Below are 18,467 nucleotides of genomic sequence, written 5' to 3'. Positions count from 1 at the left end.
ACATACATCATTCATGGCTGGTCATTGGTTCGAATCCCAGAGTCGGCCCGATATACGATGCACACGTCCTGACGTGAACAGTTTCTCGAGGCCTAGTAATTAAAGCGTTCGAAGACCCTGGTTCGATCCCAACATTTGTACAGTGGGTGAAGCCCATTTCTGCTGCTCTCCGCTGTAGTATTGGTAAAAGCCGAAGATCCGGTTTCGTTTCCCGAGAATGTCCTCCGCTCCCATATTGCTGGCAGATGGATAAAAGCGCCGTGAAACCATTCTCGTCTGTGTTAATAAAATTTGTTACAAATGGTAATAAACCCACATCTTTCAGTCTCCCACTCGCTCCTCGCTCAGTCAAGAAATCCCCGACGCTGAAATAATTAATAACAAACAACATTCGTACGTGATAACTTTATTTGTCATGGTGTAGGCAATGAATACACATGATATGATCCGATACACGGTGTGTTAATTATGTATAAATGCATCACTGCAGTTGATCAAGCACTCGTGTACATCTATGAGTAGCTATACTAGCTTGAGACGTCACTCCTGTTTGTAATGGTAGCCTCATACCGAAACGTTAGAGTTTAGTCTGAACACCATTATGACAATATTCCAGCAAAGGAGATCAGTTGATGATTTTCTTGTTACAATGAGGGGTAACTGGTGGCTATGGCTCTGTTCACGCCCGAGACACATTCCATCACTGTGATCATTTTGGCTTAAACGAGGACCGATGAATTAGTTGCTATCTTACTTGAAAACTAATAAATATGAAATATTCCATGAAACGCAGATCATTATCAAAACATCATACCAACTCGGCGATGATTTTGTAGAATATTTGCCCTAAAAGTAAAACAGTTGTTTAACAAACTATTATTAAAACATTGAGACAGTTCACTGTTTGTTCAAAGGGAGGAGTGCAGAGAAAGGGACAGCCAGGTGATGGAGCAGCACGTACCGACAAAGTTATTGATTCATTAACCTGAACTTACCTCTCGCGCACACATGGCTGCCACAACATTTATTATCATCATTATTTTTAGGACAGAAATTCTGCAAACAGAGTTGTTATGTTTGGATTATGACCAGCGTGTCATTGAGCACGTTAAGCTTATTAGTTTTAGAGTTAGATTGCAATTCATCGGTCCGCCTTTGAGCCACATGGACTATTGTCATTGTATTGATGTATTGATGTGAAAAGCTCGATGACCGTCATCGCGGTCTATGCCAGTTACTGTATTGTCAGGTGATCTACAGAACACATTTATAGCGATTGACTTAGTGGTCAACAAAACCAATATGACCGCACATTCAGTTCACTCATCCGCAGTCAATCACCCCCAACCCCAACCCCCATCTGATATCACCATGACTGCCTGATATATATATATATATATAGTATTTTGTCCTTGCACTGCACGACACATTGCATACAATGAGTAATATGAGGTGATATATATGTGTACGTGAGAGAAACACACGATTACAACAAGACGTTTTTGCCTAACGGTACTACAACTGGATTGTCATTGGAAATAACCTCAAGGTGAAAACAATCTTTGCAAAGCGTTGAGATCCATCCTCAGGCAAACTATCGCAAATGGGATTGCGTAACATAGAGAATATGACAAGTCTTCTTATATGCGAGCGAAACGAGCAAAGGCTGGTAACAGATAGTTCTTCGCCTCCATTACCCCTGCAAGCGTCCGGTTGAACGGAGTGACGGAACAAGAATAAGCAAAAATTTAAAAGAAATACCATATTGCCTAATTTTATCACGAAACTGCTGGAGTTTATTTGTCTTATCTGTCGTCGCTACTTATAGAAATTTCGTAACATTTACTCTACATAACAAGACTTCTATCGTAATGGGTGAATGAAGCAGGGGAGGTAACTGTAAGTATTCCATGTAGAATAATACCCTCCTGTTCATTAACTCCGTTCACCCGGAAGCTGGAAGGAGGAATGGACTCGAAGAACGGTCTGATATACGCTTAACGGTTTGAGTTGCGCTTAAAATGTTGAGTATAAAATATTTCACGTGAGTAATTGTTCAAAATGGGGTTGGAAATGTAAGAGCACAACCCAGTGAAGAAATGGGTGTATACCTTTGATGGTGGCGATGATTTATTTTGGCATGAAAAATATCTTCCGAACCGAAGCGAGGAAAGTACGTTGCCAACCTTTGCTCTCTTCGCGCGCATGAAAGAAGACTGGTCATGTCCTCTATGCTGCGCCACCCATTTGCGCTACAGTTCGCCTGTGATCGATCCATCGAGCCTGCTATTTCATACCCTGGACTCTCCTTGTACTGTAGGCAAATGTTTCAGCTGTAGCAAATACAACGGAAATCACAACTAGGTCTTGTGACGCTGATCGCTGATTTCGCACAAGGATCACATGTTGCAACAATTACATATTTCAATTGTTTGGGTTTTTTGTCGTGTCCTGGTTCTCGCTTCACGGAGGACGTGACCCGCACAAGAATGTCACATAAAGCTGAGTAGAGGGGCCCCGTTCCTCAAAGCGGTCGCAGCACTAGCAAAACTCCCATACTTTAACATAGACTTACGACAGTCGTAGCGCTACAGTCGCACCGAGGAACGAGGCCCAGAACTCTCCATCGTCGGGCAACATTGTGACGTCATAACCATTCTTTACGTCATGATTCATTTGACAGATGTCAAACAGTGTTTGGACCCGGTGTTGGCCACATACGCGATTGTTTTGGGGAATGATCCTATGGATATACGCGTCAAGAATGTCCATTGACATTGAAGTCAATAATTACAATTCTCGCTTGAAACATCCCATGAACACCGAGACAGCATTTCCCGAACTTGAACTATTTCAAGGTGACGTCTTTTTCAAAACGAGGTCTTTTGTTTTGTGTACGTGATCTGTAAACTGATGCATTGCGGAGAATCCCTTTAACTTCAAATAGTCCAATATGGACAAAATAGACTTCCCTTCGTAGGATATCGGTATTTCTAAACTGATCGATTTGATATTGATCCTGTCAAAGTCAATAGTCTGCAGCAAGGGCATCTCCTTGCCGTTAAGGTCAAGACTGAGGAGGTCAACAGTCTTTTGTCCTGTTGCCAGGAGCAACGTCGTCAGCCAGAAACACGGAACTGCCTTGACGTCGTTGCGTTGTCTACCCTCGAAAAAACCATGCCTTTCTTCACTCTTTTCCGGTCTCTGAAAAATATATTGTTTATGGAATAAAGATCTTTTTGGTTGTTGTTTTTCGCATGGGCACGCTCTATGATCGTCGGAACGAATCATATCACTAGGTTTATATTTCTGGGTTTGTCTGTATTATACGGGGCGGTAGGGTAGCCAAGTGGTTAGAGCGTTTGCACGTCACCCAGAAGACCTGGGTTCGATTCCGCACATGGGGTAATGTGTGAGGCCCGTTTCTGGTGTCACCCAGCCGTGATATTACTGGAATATTGCTAAAAGCGGTGTAAAACTCAACTTACTTACTCACTCACTCTCTGCATGTATACCCATACCAAACGGCTAAGACCACCGTTACTTCGTGCTTTCTCATCCTCCATTGAACTGTCACTCTTTGATAAAGCAGGAATTATATTCAGATCGGAAATAACCCAAAATAACAACTTATTACTCACAAGTTATCGGACGACGGTTAGTGCAAAGAACCTGTTGTATGACCTCCCAGTTTATGCATTCAGTGTAGATATTCTTTAAGGCCATACGGGTAGATAGGGGTAGACTAATGCTGAAGGCGTTCTCTCTGCACGCCGAGGACACCGGTCCGATTCCCCACATGGCGACCCCACTTTGGTAAAAGCGACGTAAAACTAAACTCACTCATTTATTCTTTAAGAACACCCACATCAGAGAAGCGTTTCAACTTCAGGTTTACTATGGTTCAAACAGAAATACGTACACCAATGTTCTCTATGTCTGTGCGCACGCACGCGTTGATGGAATGTGCCTTCCTGTTTTTCTTGACAATCTTGAGGTATTGGTCTCTGTTTGGCTCCACCAGCAGTCCCCGCCATTGCCGCAGCTTCTCAAACATCAGAGTCACGGACTTGGTCTCGCCATCGAACGCCCCGCAGTCCACGAAGAACCCGTTCTCCTGGAGACAGAGGAAGGACAGACGTTACGAACACGTCCGCTAGCTTTCATAACGTTCTTAAATTGTGGGACACACGGGGCTATTATCGTACAGTTCCGAGTGATTATTCTCTCTGTGATATGTTGATGGTCTTCTGTCAAAGGTATGGCCCCTACCACTGATAGACGTGTATTTCAGTCTGACTATAGACAGTATGGCAAAAATAACAAAACAAGTACACTCTTTACGAAACGTTGAAACATCACGAAAGCACCTTGTGATCCTACGATTTTCATTCCTTCAGAAATCAGTTCCTATCAAACCTCTCTTAGCAGTCTGTCTCACTATCCCTGAATCACGTTTTCCCCAGTGCTAGCTCTCTCTGCAATAATAAAGCCTTAAATGAAGCAAGGCTAGATTTCCTCAGGTCCAGGTTTTGCATCTCGGGGCTCCTTTTGTTACAGTCTCATAGCAGTGAGGTAATTTTCTTTAAATTGTGAATCTATAAAATTAATATGTTGCACAGGACTATACAAGGAAAATATGCTTTTAAACATGTCTGTTATCCCTAAATGGGCGTTTCATCAACGTAATATACCAAGGCCTCGGTATCGCCCTAGAATATTAATGTGTTGTTTATGCAGAAAGTTTCATGTTTTCAGGTGGGGAGAACAACGCCCATATGTCTTCCTGTCGTGGCGACAGCATGTACCTGTAGTTAACATGACACCTGCATGACCACGGCACAGGTGAATCTCTGGGATTTATGTTATCAGGTATTGCTGGGTTTGTCTAAAGTCATGAGCGTATTTCAATAACAAGCTCTCCTATAAATGATAGCCTTTCCCTTTCAAAATACCCCAGTCACGCCCCGGCGGGTTCATTTCGCCGGATGAGTTATATTTACATGTGTTAGCCAGTTTCTGGTGTCATCTCTGTGATATTTGTGGAATATTGCTAAAAGCGACCTGTACCCCTTCTCTCTCTCTCTCTCTCTCTCACACACACACACACACACTTGATGGCAAATGTTGAGCTTTGTACATCAGGTAAACAAAACAACTCTACTGATTTTCTTTAAGAAACAAGTATACATTTAAAACGCACACGCATTTGATATCCGATACACGAGATTGTAATTCTATTTATCATTCAACATAAATGTGTTTACATGTACCCCATTATGATTGAGAACACTTTAAAGACCCTTACCAGTAAGTGTCACATACAACTGAATGTAAGAAGATTTAAAGAGATTGGGGTATTTTGCCCTTCTTTTAAAATCTCTTTTTTGAGATTCTCAGGGTAGATGACAGATTCTGCCAAAGTGTTGCTGCTACCCTGTCGAAGCATCTGTGACGATACATTAAAGTTTGTGTGTAGGGCACGGTGATCCGAGATGCTGACTGTCATTGAAGAGATCAAGTTGCCTCATACTGAATGGCGAGCTAGTTTATACGTGTAAATCAAGATCTTACACTCACGTCAGAGTTTGGACTGAGAGACAATGGAAGATCTTAAGGTGATATGGCCAGTTTTCCGTCTGCGAGTAACGAGTACATTTCTGTAGACTCCGAGTGAGTGAGTGAGTGAGTTTAGTTTTACGCCGCACTCAGCAATATCCCAGCTATATGGCGGCGGTTTGTGAATAATCGAGTCTGGACCAGACAATCCAGTGATCAACAACATGAGCATCGATCTGCGCAATTGGGAACCGATGACATGTGTCAACCAAGTCAGCGAGCCTGACCACCCGATCCCCTTAGTCGCCTCTCACTACAAGCATAGTCACCTTTTATGGCAAACATGGGTTGCTGAAGGCCTACTCTACCCCGGACCTTTACGGGTCTGTAGTCTCCGAAATCGATATACATAAGACTGTGGTACTCCACGCAGTAGAGCGTTCCCTAAGTTCAATCGAGACCAAGGATCGGCATGTGTCCCTGTTATTACCTGATGGTGAAAGATTCCGGATCTGATAGTAGCAGGATTTAGATACATTAACCGGCTTCACAACTATCAACAAGGAGAGTTCTGTGGATATATAACTTCCCTAACATACGTTTTATGTTAATGAAGTTGTACATCCATATAACCATCCTTGCTGTTCACCACACCAAAGAAGTTCAAACTCAAAGAAGTTCACAAGTATGATTCCTCCGACTTTTTCAGTTTGCAATCAGGACATTAAATGCCCCGCCCCACGGGTCTAGAGATTGCAGCTGAGTAGCTTCAGCGGCAGAGGGATTAGTGATGTCATTTGACTATGACGTCACCAAACGATGACGTCACAATGGTCTGCCAAACATTGTGATACAATTTCTTCTGAGTGACTCATCCATGCAATATCTCTGTGGAAGTCAGTTTGGAATGATAGATATTTACTGTATTGTGGGGTGGGGTTGGGGGGTTGGTTTTTTTTCGTTTGTTTTTCCTGTTTTGTTTTTAAATCAGCATTATGTTCTTAATAAAAATAAATGGGCAGTTAAATTGCTCCCTTTCAGTAAACAAAACACTTGGACGACAGGTTTATACCGAAAACGTGTTTCGACTACAATATGCAATGTACAATTTGCAAATTAAATTCATATGTGGATTAAACTAGCAGTTTAGGCTGTCAACATCTTTTCCTAGGACAAGGTGATTTGTCACTCGTGACATATGCTATTATATACGTAATCCACATCACCTCTCCGCTCTTACATCGTGAATCAAGACTGTCTCACACTAACATCAAATAAACACATCTACTTTAAACTTATTTCTTAAAGAATTGTGTTTTGTGACTCAACCGAAACCTGCAATACATAGCTGAAACAGTACAACGTCTCCTTGACTTTAAGAGTGAAAGTTATTTAAGCCTCAGACATTATGTCAGGAGTTTCGTGGTACCATTTCAATCTTTTTATAAGCCGATGAATCCGAAGGCTGAAACTGACCCTAGACCTTTTCATTTTGAGGAGAACATTTTTTTAAAGAAAAAAAACACACGCATGAATCGGTGTCTAGTGTAGACTAACCTGAACACGTTACCAGGACGATTAGATCGAAAGTCCAAAGTGGAACTGTCAATATCCTGGTGGCACACAGCGGACATTTAGATAATGATTGAATACTGAGGCTATTAAATATTTAAATCTTGATCAACGTTAGATATTAAGAATGCATCAGTTACCAATAAACTGTGACGGTGTCACTTTCGATGTAGATCAATTATGGGATTTTAAGTCTGCCCTCGGCTAGGTCAGTTAAATATACAAACAATTTATTGAAATCCCTGGCATCGTCAACATGAGCTTGTTATTAGGCGTAAATTCTTCCTTCCGTTATGCCATTAAATATACAACTCGTAAAGGTCACGGGGTAGAATAGGCCTTCAGCAACCCATGTTCGCCATAAAAGCCAACTGACGGGATCGGGTGGTCAGGCTCGCTGACTTGGTTGACACATGTCATTGGTTCCTAATTGGCCAGAACGACGCTTATGCTGTTGGTCACTGGATTGCCTGGTCCAGGCTGGATTATTTACAGACCGCCGCTAAATAGCTGGGATATTGCTGAGTGCGACCTAAAACAAAACTCACTCACTTACTCGCACACCCATTAAATATACAGACATTTTAGTTACTTTTGGCACTGTCAAGATGATGTTGCATTATAGGCCGTAAATTCGTCCTTCCGTTAAAAATACAAAGTCTGCCTTTGAAAACACAAACGTTTGGGTTCAGCCTGAAATCGGCTTAGTTAGACAGAATGATGCGGTTCTGTCCGCCCGTGACCACGTCCGCTTTCGCGCTCGCACTAAACTAACGTGAAATTTTATCTGTAATGTCGAGCCCCTGGGACAACGCCACAAAATACTTTCTGCCCCCTGTTTTACGGAAGCATTTATGTGTCTGTTATTGTGGTAACATGACATGTCATTCGTGTAAGACGTTATGTGTCAGAAGACCAGAAAATATGTCCTGGCAGTTTGTATTTGACCCATATCATGCGAATAACAAACGGTCCATGGTCCAGTTGAGACCAAAGTTTGAGTCTGTCCGTTTCATGGGATTCTCAGATCTTCAGTTCATATTTATTATCTAAAAAATCACAGTGGCCTTACTATTTCCTTTAGTGAGAAGCTTATCGCCCTTAAATAACAGTAAAAGTGTCAAAAGTTACCAAGGAGCGACACCGTCACCACTGGACATTTTACCTCCTAGATTCTAATTATAAAGGCAAAGTTTCCTCTTTTCGAACAGTGTTAAAAACGCAATAAAAGGCATATCGTGTCACATATATATTACAGATACAATTACTGACCAGTGACTTATTAATTTTCAAAGAAACGTATTTTATAATCATTCTCATAAAACATCGTCTATTGACACACTAGAATAATATCATAGAAAATTACAATCTGCGTTTAAACAAACACGTTCAAACAAACAAACAAACAAACAAGAAGATGAAAACTCATTCCAGGTGTGAAGCTATTATTGCGCATTATCATTGCTATTATTCAAATAAAATTACCTCTTTAGGTAGTTGCGTTTGTGGAGTAAAATAAGTTAAAAGTGTATATACATGTATGTTCGAGTATATCTCCTTATACAGACGAACAAATTCAGGGAAATGAATTCTTAACAAATGATTTAAACACAATGTTTGTTGTTTTAACTACTCTCCATAATCACAATTATTTAAAACTTGAAAAGTGTATGTATCACGTTTATATCTTGATACACGCAAAACAAAATCAGTAAAATAAAGTCTTCATAAAAGTTTTAAATGGTAAACGCTGTGTTGTTTATTACATTACCTTTGAACCTAGGAGCTGGTCAATGACTTCACTTTGTCCACGTGAGAAGTCACGCTTGTCCGGTTCAGTCAGGTTATATTCCATTGTGGATGGAGACCGGAACTTGCTATGGACTATATTCACCAGCGCAGGATCATCCGGCGGTAGTTTGTAAAAGTCAGAAGGCAGATCGTCCTCTGCGACCCCACCGAATAGCCTGAATCTATGCACGTATGTCTGTGAAGGGTTGTCCATCGTAGAAAAGTTCCATAAACACAGGAACATGAAGGTCAGTAGTCCAAGAAAGGTCACGGAGGAGGCCCGGCGCCTCCTTTTGAAAATATTTGACAACATGGCGGCAAGATATGGCGAGTTATTGAATTAGTCCACCGTCACCTTTTCTATCTCTTATGTCGTGTATCCATAGTCGTATGTGGCTGAAAAAAAAACAGAACACAATGTCAAAACGACATTCATGGATATTCAAAAGTTAAGAACACATGCTTGTTTTGTTTTCACTGATTTTATCAACGTTTTAATAATTCAGCGATTAAGAGCCCTTCTCTAGCCCAGTCATTTTGAGGCGTCACAGTTCGCTGCGGAAAGTTGTATCCTGCAGGAACATCACTGGTTCGAACCTCCGATTTGCCATGATTATGTTGTTGGTTGGCGCACACCAGATTCGTGCGCGTGAGTCTCACGAAAGTCGTACATGTTCACAGCTTGCATTACCTCACACTTTCCTTTACCAATGATTAAAAGCTGACATGTCGTAAAGGCAACACATTGTTTTGTTTGTTTTCTTGCTTACCGCCCCTCGAAGCAATATCCCCCACCCCAGCACAATGCACGCACGCACGCACGCACGCATGGCTACCGTCTGTAAATTGTCGAATCTGAACCAAACAACCCGCTGATCAAGAGCATGAGCATCAATTTACACCATTGGGTTACGATAACTTGTGTAAAATAGGTCAGCGAGTTAGTCGAAGCGAATCGGTTGCTGAGGACTAAATCTTGCCCGGATCGTCAATGGTCAAAGTGCAAAGTTCACAACTGTCTGATTACAATTCACTGACTTGATTACATTGTAAACAGGCAGCTGTGATGTAACAATGTACAGTCGAGTCTCGTTTGTCCGACGTTTTTTGTTGATAACGAACTGACTAAACGTAAGTTAGTCTCAATTATTTAGCCCGACATCCTTGTTAATCCGACAAGTTGCTATGCAACGGGCGATGAGTGTAATTAACTGAAGTTTTAACAGGTGCGTGGTGAATTTGCACAAACGCCTTCAATCTGACTCGTCCCGTCCCTGGGTTTATACACAGCTTCTTTTTAAAGAAAATAAGAATTGTCAAGTATGTATACAAATGTCAAAGGGTCTGGAATACTTGTATTTTTCTTAAGGTGAACGAAAAGGATTCTGAAATGTACAGTGATAGTGTATCTACCATCGCCTACATATGAAATAAGAACGAGCGTTATATTTACACAAACACACACTGAACTCGACGTCATAAAGATCACCTAGACCACTTGTAGTGAGGATACTATGAACTCCTCTGACACATGGACACAATCTAACACTATAGACGTGCTGAATGAACAGATATAGGAAAAGATCTCAGACAGTAGACCACTTCTTGAAGTGCTAAAACACCCCTAGCCTAAAAGCGTCAACCACATCTTGGTGCAGATCGTTAAAAAGGCCTGTGGAAATACCTTTGTTAGTGTCAGTCAATCAAGCCGTGATATTGACATACACTTCACAAAGTCTCAGTGTCAGTCTGTTATTGGCGATGTTGTGGTCATACACAATGCCGAGGACGTGGGTAATGAATTTAGTCTGTCGTATCACATACATGTGTGGAGTATTGAATTGTGGTAAAAAAACTATTCATAAATTCACGAAGTTATGAAGTGTGTGTACAATGGAGACGTTAAATGGAAAATAACACATTGTGATACTAGGTATGATCAATATGGTTTATTGAAACCTCTGTGACATCTGTGACATCTGTGACTGAACCATGAATTGACATCTCGGCGTGGGGCGTAAACTCTCGGTATGTTCCACATTCTCCAGTCAAGAGGTAGGAGGGTTTTCGATCACTTGTGAATACACGTTACATATGTGAATATAAAGCCATATTCAGAATTTTACAAAATATTTCCTAAGGGAATGGGACAAGCGTGATGAAATTGTGATAACTGATACAATCTGTAATCTTTTGAGACAGTTAAATGGTTAAACGGATACCACGATGTCAAGGTCAAGGTTGTTGAGGACAGACACACCAGTAGAAGATTGTATCGATGTATTGCAATAATAACGGAATGTTGCAATTTCATGGAGTATGAAAGTATTACGGTGTCAATAAAGGTGGTCATGATGTAATAGATATGTGTAATAAAGATGTTGTGCATCAGTAAAACACTAGTGATATTCAGCAGCCAAGTGTCATTGAGGTGCGGGCATAGTGAGGTCAAACATAATGAAATTTAACCCAGAAAGGACCATCATTGAGATGGTAATTTTTTTAGGTCATAGCAACACTGGACAAATGAAATCAATAACCGAACATACGAAACATTTGGTAAATGAAATTTTAAAATCCCATACTGAGCGTTATATTGAAAATGGGCGTGCACTAAGATTGTTACGTCAACGATAAGAGCAAGCAGTTAACGACTATCAGGAACACCACAAGTACACTGTTCTAACACAAGGTCACTTTTCAGCACCATCGTGCTGAAAGGCTGAAGTGCGTGTATCACCTGACCGGTCAATACAACACATCTGAAACCAATCTCACTATTCGGTTTTACGTGAGCAAGGTTTGTTAGAGGTTACAAGATGTTGTATGACTATGTTATAATCTACTCACAGGTTCAGCTCTGCGATTCTGGTTTCACCGACGGCTTTAAGCTGACCATTCCCAGGTTAACACAAGCACTGTCACGGCCCTAATTTAGAGAGCCGAGTTTGTGCTTGAAAATACCGTAGTACATCTGCTGAGGTTAATCTTGACCCGTCATTCGATAAAACCGAACAATGCTATTACGAAATTGGCCACATTCCGTAAAAAATGCTTGTGCCATATATTTGTCAATTGCATTCAACCTCGCCTTCACCACTCATCATTGTGCACTTGTCTTGAATCCACCCTCCCTTTCTGTATTTGCTGAGCTGTGTGATCCAAACATATATTCCAAAATGAAAACTAATACGACAATCTCACTATATACAGTTGTATTATTTAGATGATTACATTCTTAAAGAGAACATATTTAGGATGGAGTGTTCAAGTATAAGTTGTTTCGGACATACGATTAGCCTTGATCTTAAACTAGATTCCTTCTTGTCAACGGAAGTTCTTTACAAGGTGAGATTGTAGGTCTACCGAAGATGATCCATCGCTTCATTATATGTAAGACAATGTTACGGTACTATGATACAACACATTGTTACGATGATGCAGTATTACGGTTTGACACTGGTTGTTCAGATGTCCTATTGTTACGATGCTGCGATGTGACGGCGTCACGTTTGTTATGATGTACCATTGTTACGATGTTGCGAAATTACGATATCATGTTGTTACGGTGTCCCAAAGTGACCACGTTACGTTGTTAGCATGTCCCAGTGTGACGATGTGACGATGTCGCGATGTGACGATGCTATGGCAATGTTACCACACACGATGTTGAGATGCGACGCCCGATGTGATGTGATATTTGCAATGTTCTGCAATGGGATGTTCCGAGATTGATGTTATGGTCGATATTTCGGCGCGATGCACTATGTTGCGATCTGAAGTTGCAGTGCTTCTGAAGTGCGATCTGAAGTTGCAGTTGGGTGCTTCGACACTTCATGTCATGTAGCATTCTAATATTCATAATACGTTTGAGGCGTGACCATGGAAGTAAACTGTATTTATGTCTTTTTACGACACATTACGGTGTTTCATTTGTCCCTGGCTACAACGCTTCTCCAAGACAAACTCTCGGGTCTGGAATACGGAAACAGTATATCCGTGTAAGGATACCCTTATACGACACATTACGGTGTTTCATTTGTCCCTGGCTACAACGCTTCTCCAAGACAAACTCTCGGGTCTGGAACACGGAAACAGTATATCCGTGTAAGGATACCCTTATGCGGTACATTACGGTATTTCGTTTGTTCCTGGCTAAGAATCCCTCCCAGACATTGATCTCGAGTTTTAGAGGCAAGAAAACGGTGTATACGGTACATAACCTTACTTCGTTTGCCCCAGGCCACAGATCCCCTCCCAGACATTGATCTAGGGTCTGGAGGCAAGCCAGCTTAACTCGCACTCTTGATTTAGGCAAATAGAAACGCACAACAGAATAGATTTCTCATCAGCGACCCGGTGATAACATAGAAAAATGATCTATTACATGGACAAAGTCCCACCATTCATCTTTATTAGGATTGGGAATTTGATAAACGCTTCCCTGCAAGCAATGATGCGGAATATTGATTCAAACATGGCTGATTGATCAGATGTGTTTTACTTCAAAATGCTGGAATCCATTCTGAAAAAAGCGAAAATTAATGTTATATTGGTTTCGGAGAGGGAAACATTGATTGATATTACATTGAAGCGTCATAAAATAACAATTATTGTTTACTTGATGCATCCGTATGCCATACGTCATCATCAACTCTGTATTGCATGAGAGCGAGGTGAGGGGACGCTACTCTTAATTTCTATTTTCAGTACTTTCGGGAAAACGTCGATTTCCATTAAGACGTATTTTTAACAGTCCGACAGACGACTGGTAGTCTATAACACTCTCTATCCAAGACTCTTGTATGAAATGGATGGTCAGTAAACGGAAATGAAATAATTACATTTATACTCCAGGTAACCTCGTGGCAACCGCTTTGTCGTAAAACATGAATTGATTGATTGATTGTTGATTAACGCCGCACTCAGCAATATTCCAGGTTTACTTCCATCAAAAGTTTAAATCACTCACTTTATATTGATTTATCCTCTAACCTGGTGGAACAGCTGTAAACATTATGAAGATGATTTGACGAGAACCATGTATCCACTTGCTGAAATGTATGCGCCGATATCATGCATGCAAACAGCTGCGTTTTGGTGTAAACTTTTGTTAAGAATTCGCCAATTTTCACCGATTTCACTCTTTCCAACATTACGAGTTTTTTTCACAATACATCAGTTCACGTGTAAAGAGGACATTTAAACAGTATTTATTTTTTTGCAAAGGTTAGTTTAGAACAGATACGTGAAGTAAGTGGTTATGTTAACGCAAGTGAGTCTAACCTTTTAATGGGAAGTATATCTGGTGGCGGTCCGTACCAGACAATCCAGTGATCAACAGCATGATCCGCGTACTACACAACTGGGATGCGATGACATGTATCAACCGGATCCCGTTAGTCGCCTCATGCGATAAGCGAGAGTTACTGAAGACCAAGTGTAACATAGGGTTAAACACACGAGTGAGTGTGTGTGGTTTTAACCCAACTGCACCAACTGGGGACCCACTGGGATACATGTTGTTGGACGAATGTTTTGGGGAAAATATTCCATATATTACATGGCATCAATTACTCTCGCCGGCCAATGGGCAGTTTTTATCCATCACTGATGTGTTGGAGAAAATATCCCCCCTCGGTTCTGTTCCTCCCTTCCTCCGTGTGTCATCGCGTTATTCTCTCGCCGCAGATACCTGTATGATTGTCTGACCCAACCCTTTACATTCTTCATACTAAGACTGAAATGCTTATTATAAGCCTGCGGCGAAAATCACTTTGCACTAACGCTAGGTATAAAAACACGAACAACAGTCACCGGTGAGAGTTTATGACGAGGAAAATAAATCACGCGACGTCTCGTTCACTGAAGACACCATAAAAGTCTTGACCTATCTGTTATATCGCATTATTTGCCAGATACGTGTCAAGAATTCAAAACAGAGTTACAACGACGAACGCTGGATATGGGGTGATGGGTGCCGCTACACAGTTCACTTCATCCACATAAACAACCCACCTGTATTAATCGCATCCGTGCACATACATCGCTGCCAACTAAACCCTGTGCACCTAACATCACTCTTTCAGTTTCTGAAGCTGGCTGGTGTCGTGCACGGATGCTGCACTTATTTCGCAGCAAACACCTTCAGTTTACATGCGTTAAGGTACTATTATTACCCGGCGTCATCAGGTGCCCGTGAACGTTTCACCGACTCCGAACAAGGCCTTTTTCATTACCGTTTGAGGTTTATCTGTCCCGCATACATTCCACCATAGAACACAGTCTCCAGCGGAACAAATGTTCGTGGCGAACTACAAGAGAAGCACCGATCTTGGTGATAGGCGGTTTCCACGGTTGGATACGTATTTCAGGATATACGATATTTACCTTATCCACAGTTGGGGTTGGTCATCAAACGGTCTTTTCCTTCTGGGGGTATATGCCAAGATGGAGCGATACATCGCGAAACGAACATTGTAAACCTCGTAGGAGGATGTTTTTTTTTTACAAAATAAGGATACCTCACAAGGATGGGAAGACACAATAACTCGGTGCGCCTAGTGGTAAGAAGTTGAACCGTTGAGATTGACATCCAACGATCGAGTGAAAAATACCAGCGCCTAGAGCATGTATTAGTTACGTGGATATGACTGCTGTTTAAACATCCTATGGTAACGTAGCCGCTACTGCTCCGTCCATTCCTCAATGAAACAATAACTTTTTCTTTTCTCTGAACGTTCTACCCGCCTGTGTGGCTTCCAGCACATGCAACTATTACTGTGATGGTTGGTTGGTTTGTTGTTTAACAACGCGCTCAGCAATAGTCCAGGTCTATGGCGGCGGTCTGTAAATATTCGGGTCTGGACCAGATAACTCAGTGATCAACAGCATGAGCATCGATCTACGCAGCTGGGATACTATGACATAAGGTAACCAAGTCAGGGACCCTGACCATCTGATAACTGAGATAGTGCGGTTCTTAGAGCGTTCCCACTTCACACCGATGTTGCCAGTTCCATTCCCAACATGCGAAGCTCATTTCTGATGTCGACGTAATTTTCAGTATTGTTGAAAGATGCGTTAAAACCTCATTCACTCACTCACTCTTGTTGATCAACTGTTGAAAGAATCACACCGTCTATATCTGTTGGAGTATTTAGTGAAATGACACGAGCTTCTACCAGTTTATAAACTGCAGGTATGAACAAGCATGATTAAGTTCCTGTCCCCCCTCCCCTTCTCCTCAAACCCACACTCCCCACCTCACTCCCCCACCCCGCCCCCCTACCCAACAGTGATCAGATTCCGACTGTATTATGTTGTTTTCTACCGGAACAGTGATGTAGGCAGTAACAGACACGCGACTGACAGATATATACTGTTGTCTGTGACCTTTACGGACAATGAAGTTTGTACATCCGATGCCAGTGTTATTGTCAGAGGGAGTACAGCTCTGTTTGTCGACAACTATCGTTCTATTGATGGAAAACGCCGTCACATCACTATTCAGAGATAGAGGCGATCTCAAATCAGTGTCAGATGATATACACATAAGATTTGGTACAATTTATAACATACATAAACTCCTCTCCTCACTCACAGATGATGCCTCTGTGTCCTGTCTTTCTTTGAACAGAGTATCACTCCCACTCAATCTGTATCAACACGGTAACGTGACTTGAACTGTGTCGTTCTTTGAAGAGAGTATCACTCCTACACAATTTGTATCTATACAAGGCAACCTGTCTTGAACTGTGTCGGTCTTTAAGCAGAGTATCACCCCTACATAATCTGTGTCTACAAGACAAACCCGACTTGAACTGGATTAGTCTGTCTGAACAATACTATTTTCTCTACAGCCCAGCCTTCCCTGCAGTGCCGAAGCCCTGAATGTAGCAAGTCTACATTACCCCGGGTTCTAAATCTATGGTCTTCCTGGGGCTCCGTTTCAATTGTTACTATCAAAATTATATCTATTCAGAGACTAAGCCTTAGTCTAGAAGTGCCTGTACATCATACGGACTATTGTCACCGGACCAGTTTTTTTAACACAAAGGTCACGGCAGGTGCTACATATTCTAAAACGACTATTTCCCAGTTATGTTGCTTCTTTGTACCTCTTTAACGACAGGATTGGGGAAATATATATACACACCACCAAACCAGCTGTGTGCTTGATAAGTCAACAGAACTGATACAAAATGAAAGGACAAGCCACTTGTACATTGCAAGCAGACCGTGACATGTCTGTGTTCCTCTTCATCCCGAGGGGGTAGGGCGTCAATTGTTCTACATTGTACGTTTACCATAGACCTATTATAGACACTGCTGACCTTATCACAGAGGTTGTCGGTTCAGGCTACTTCAGCTAGTCTAGGCCTGAAAGAGTACAGTGTTTTCGGGACATCTGAGGTGTCTTATTGTGGCGATAGATTGGTTGTCAATGGGTCCTAATCCTTCTGTTTAGAGTCTGTGTTTGGACCCGATTGTTCGGAGATGAAACTCGATGTACAAGTTTGGGAGACTAGTGGAAGGGGGTTGGTTGGGGAGAGAGTAGGGTCCTCCAGTGCAGGTAAAATAATGGCAGAGTTCATGTGGGGTAGTGACGTGGTAGTAGATTGTGACCCGGAGACAGGGAGCGGCGTTCACGAGCTGTGTAGGGCGGGGTTAAGGACAAGGGGACAGGGTTGAGTATTGTGGGATAGGGGTGGGTGGGTTGGGATAGGGTTAGAGATGGTAGAGGAGGGTAAGTAGAACAACTCAGTCTGGATACCCGAGTTCTATGTCGAGATGTAATAATATTTACTCAATCTCAACTGTTCACAACAACACCTATGACTAGTTACAACTCATCCCGACAGTTTCCGTCGAGCATCAAGCTGTCAGTCACTCAGAGAGCCACCAACACCAAGATGTTACTTAAAGTTTTGCGTTTGTCTTCCGCTCTTCATCAGCACTAATAAATGCCATGTATATTTATTATACAAAACTTCTACGTCCAAAGCAGGCTGATTATCAGATCAAAGTTTCAATTAATTTCTCATTCTCCTGGATGGTGTACTGCCTAAGTCGCCTACTGAAGCGCTAGAATGTTAACAGGTATCCTACCGGGTACTCATGCGCGGCTTAGATATCAAAGGCATGTATCAACTTTTTCTTAAGGAGATCCCGTGTATCTAGTGATTCTGCGGGACCAAAGCGACCAACCTGCCGAACACGGTTGCCCATTCAGATACTCTCCGCTTCCAGCATTGCCAAACCTCGCCTGATAACTACCCTGTACGTACACATGACACACGTGACTGTTCTGTGACGTCATATCACAAACCTCTTGACGACTGAACAGACAAACGAACCTGAAACGAGTTAACTATTAGTTGTTTCGGTTGGTTTGCAGATACGATATCACTCCATTAAATAGTTTTTTACACATTGACCATTCCCCTGCGAATGTTGGCGGTACACAGACCTGACATACAGGGTATCATGTGCATCAGTTTAGTATTACCACCTTTCTGCATGATACAAAGATTCGTACAGCA

General features: G+C 41.9%; 1 protein-coding gene across 3 annotated transcripts in view; it reads right to left on the bottom strand.

Annotated features, from left to right (window-relative positions):
- Positions 1 to 390: 390 nt before the first annotated feature.
- Positions 391 to 18,467, bottom strand: part of LOC137281808 (protein Star-like) — a 29,928-nt gene continuing 11,851 nt past the window's right edge. For all 3 annotated transcript variants that reach the window (XM_067813426.1, XM_067813428.1, XM_067813427.1), the window contains exons 2-4: positions 8,903 to 9,318; positions 3,923 to 4,117; positions 391 to 3,204 (exon numbers count right to left, since the gene is read on the bottom strand). In XM_067813426.1, the coding sequence (XP_067669527.1) occupies positions 2,854 to 3,204; positions 3,923 to 4,117; positions 8,903 to 9,235 (879 nt within the window). In that variant the 5' untranslated portion in view covers positions 9,236 to 9,318 and the 3' untranslated portion in view covers positions 391 to 2,853. The remainder of the gene's footprint in view (positions 3,205 to 3,922; positions 4,118 to 8,902; positions 9,319 to 18,467) is intronic.

This window comes from Haliotis asinina, chromosome 4 (assembly GCF_037392515.1).
Source record: "Haliotis asinina isolate JCU_RB_2024 chromosome 4, JCU_Hal_asi_v2, whole genome shotgun sequence".
NCBI classification, from domain to species: Eukaryota; Metazoa; Mollusca; class Gastropoda; order Lepetellida; family Haliotidae; genus Haliotis; species Haliotis asinina.
The sequence above is the reverse complement of the archived record's forward strand: the minus strand, read 5'-3'. Positions and strand labels throughout refer to the sequence as shown.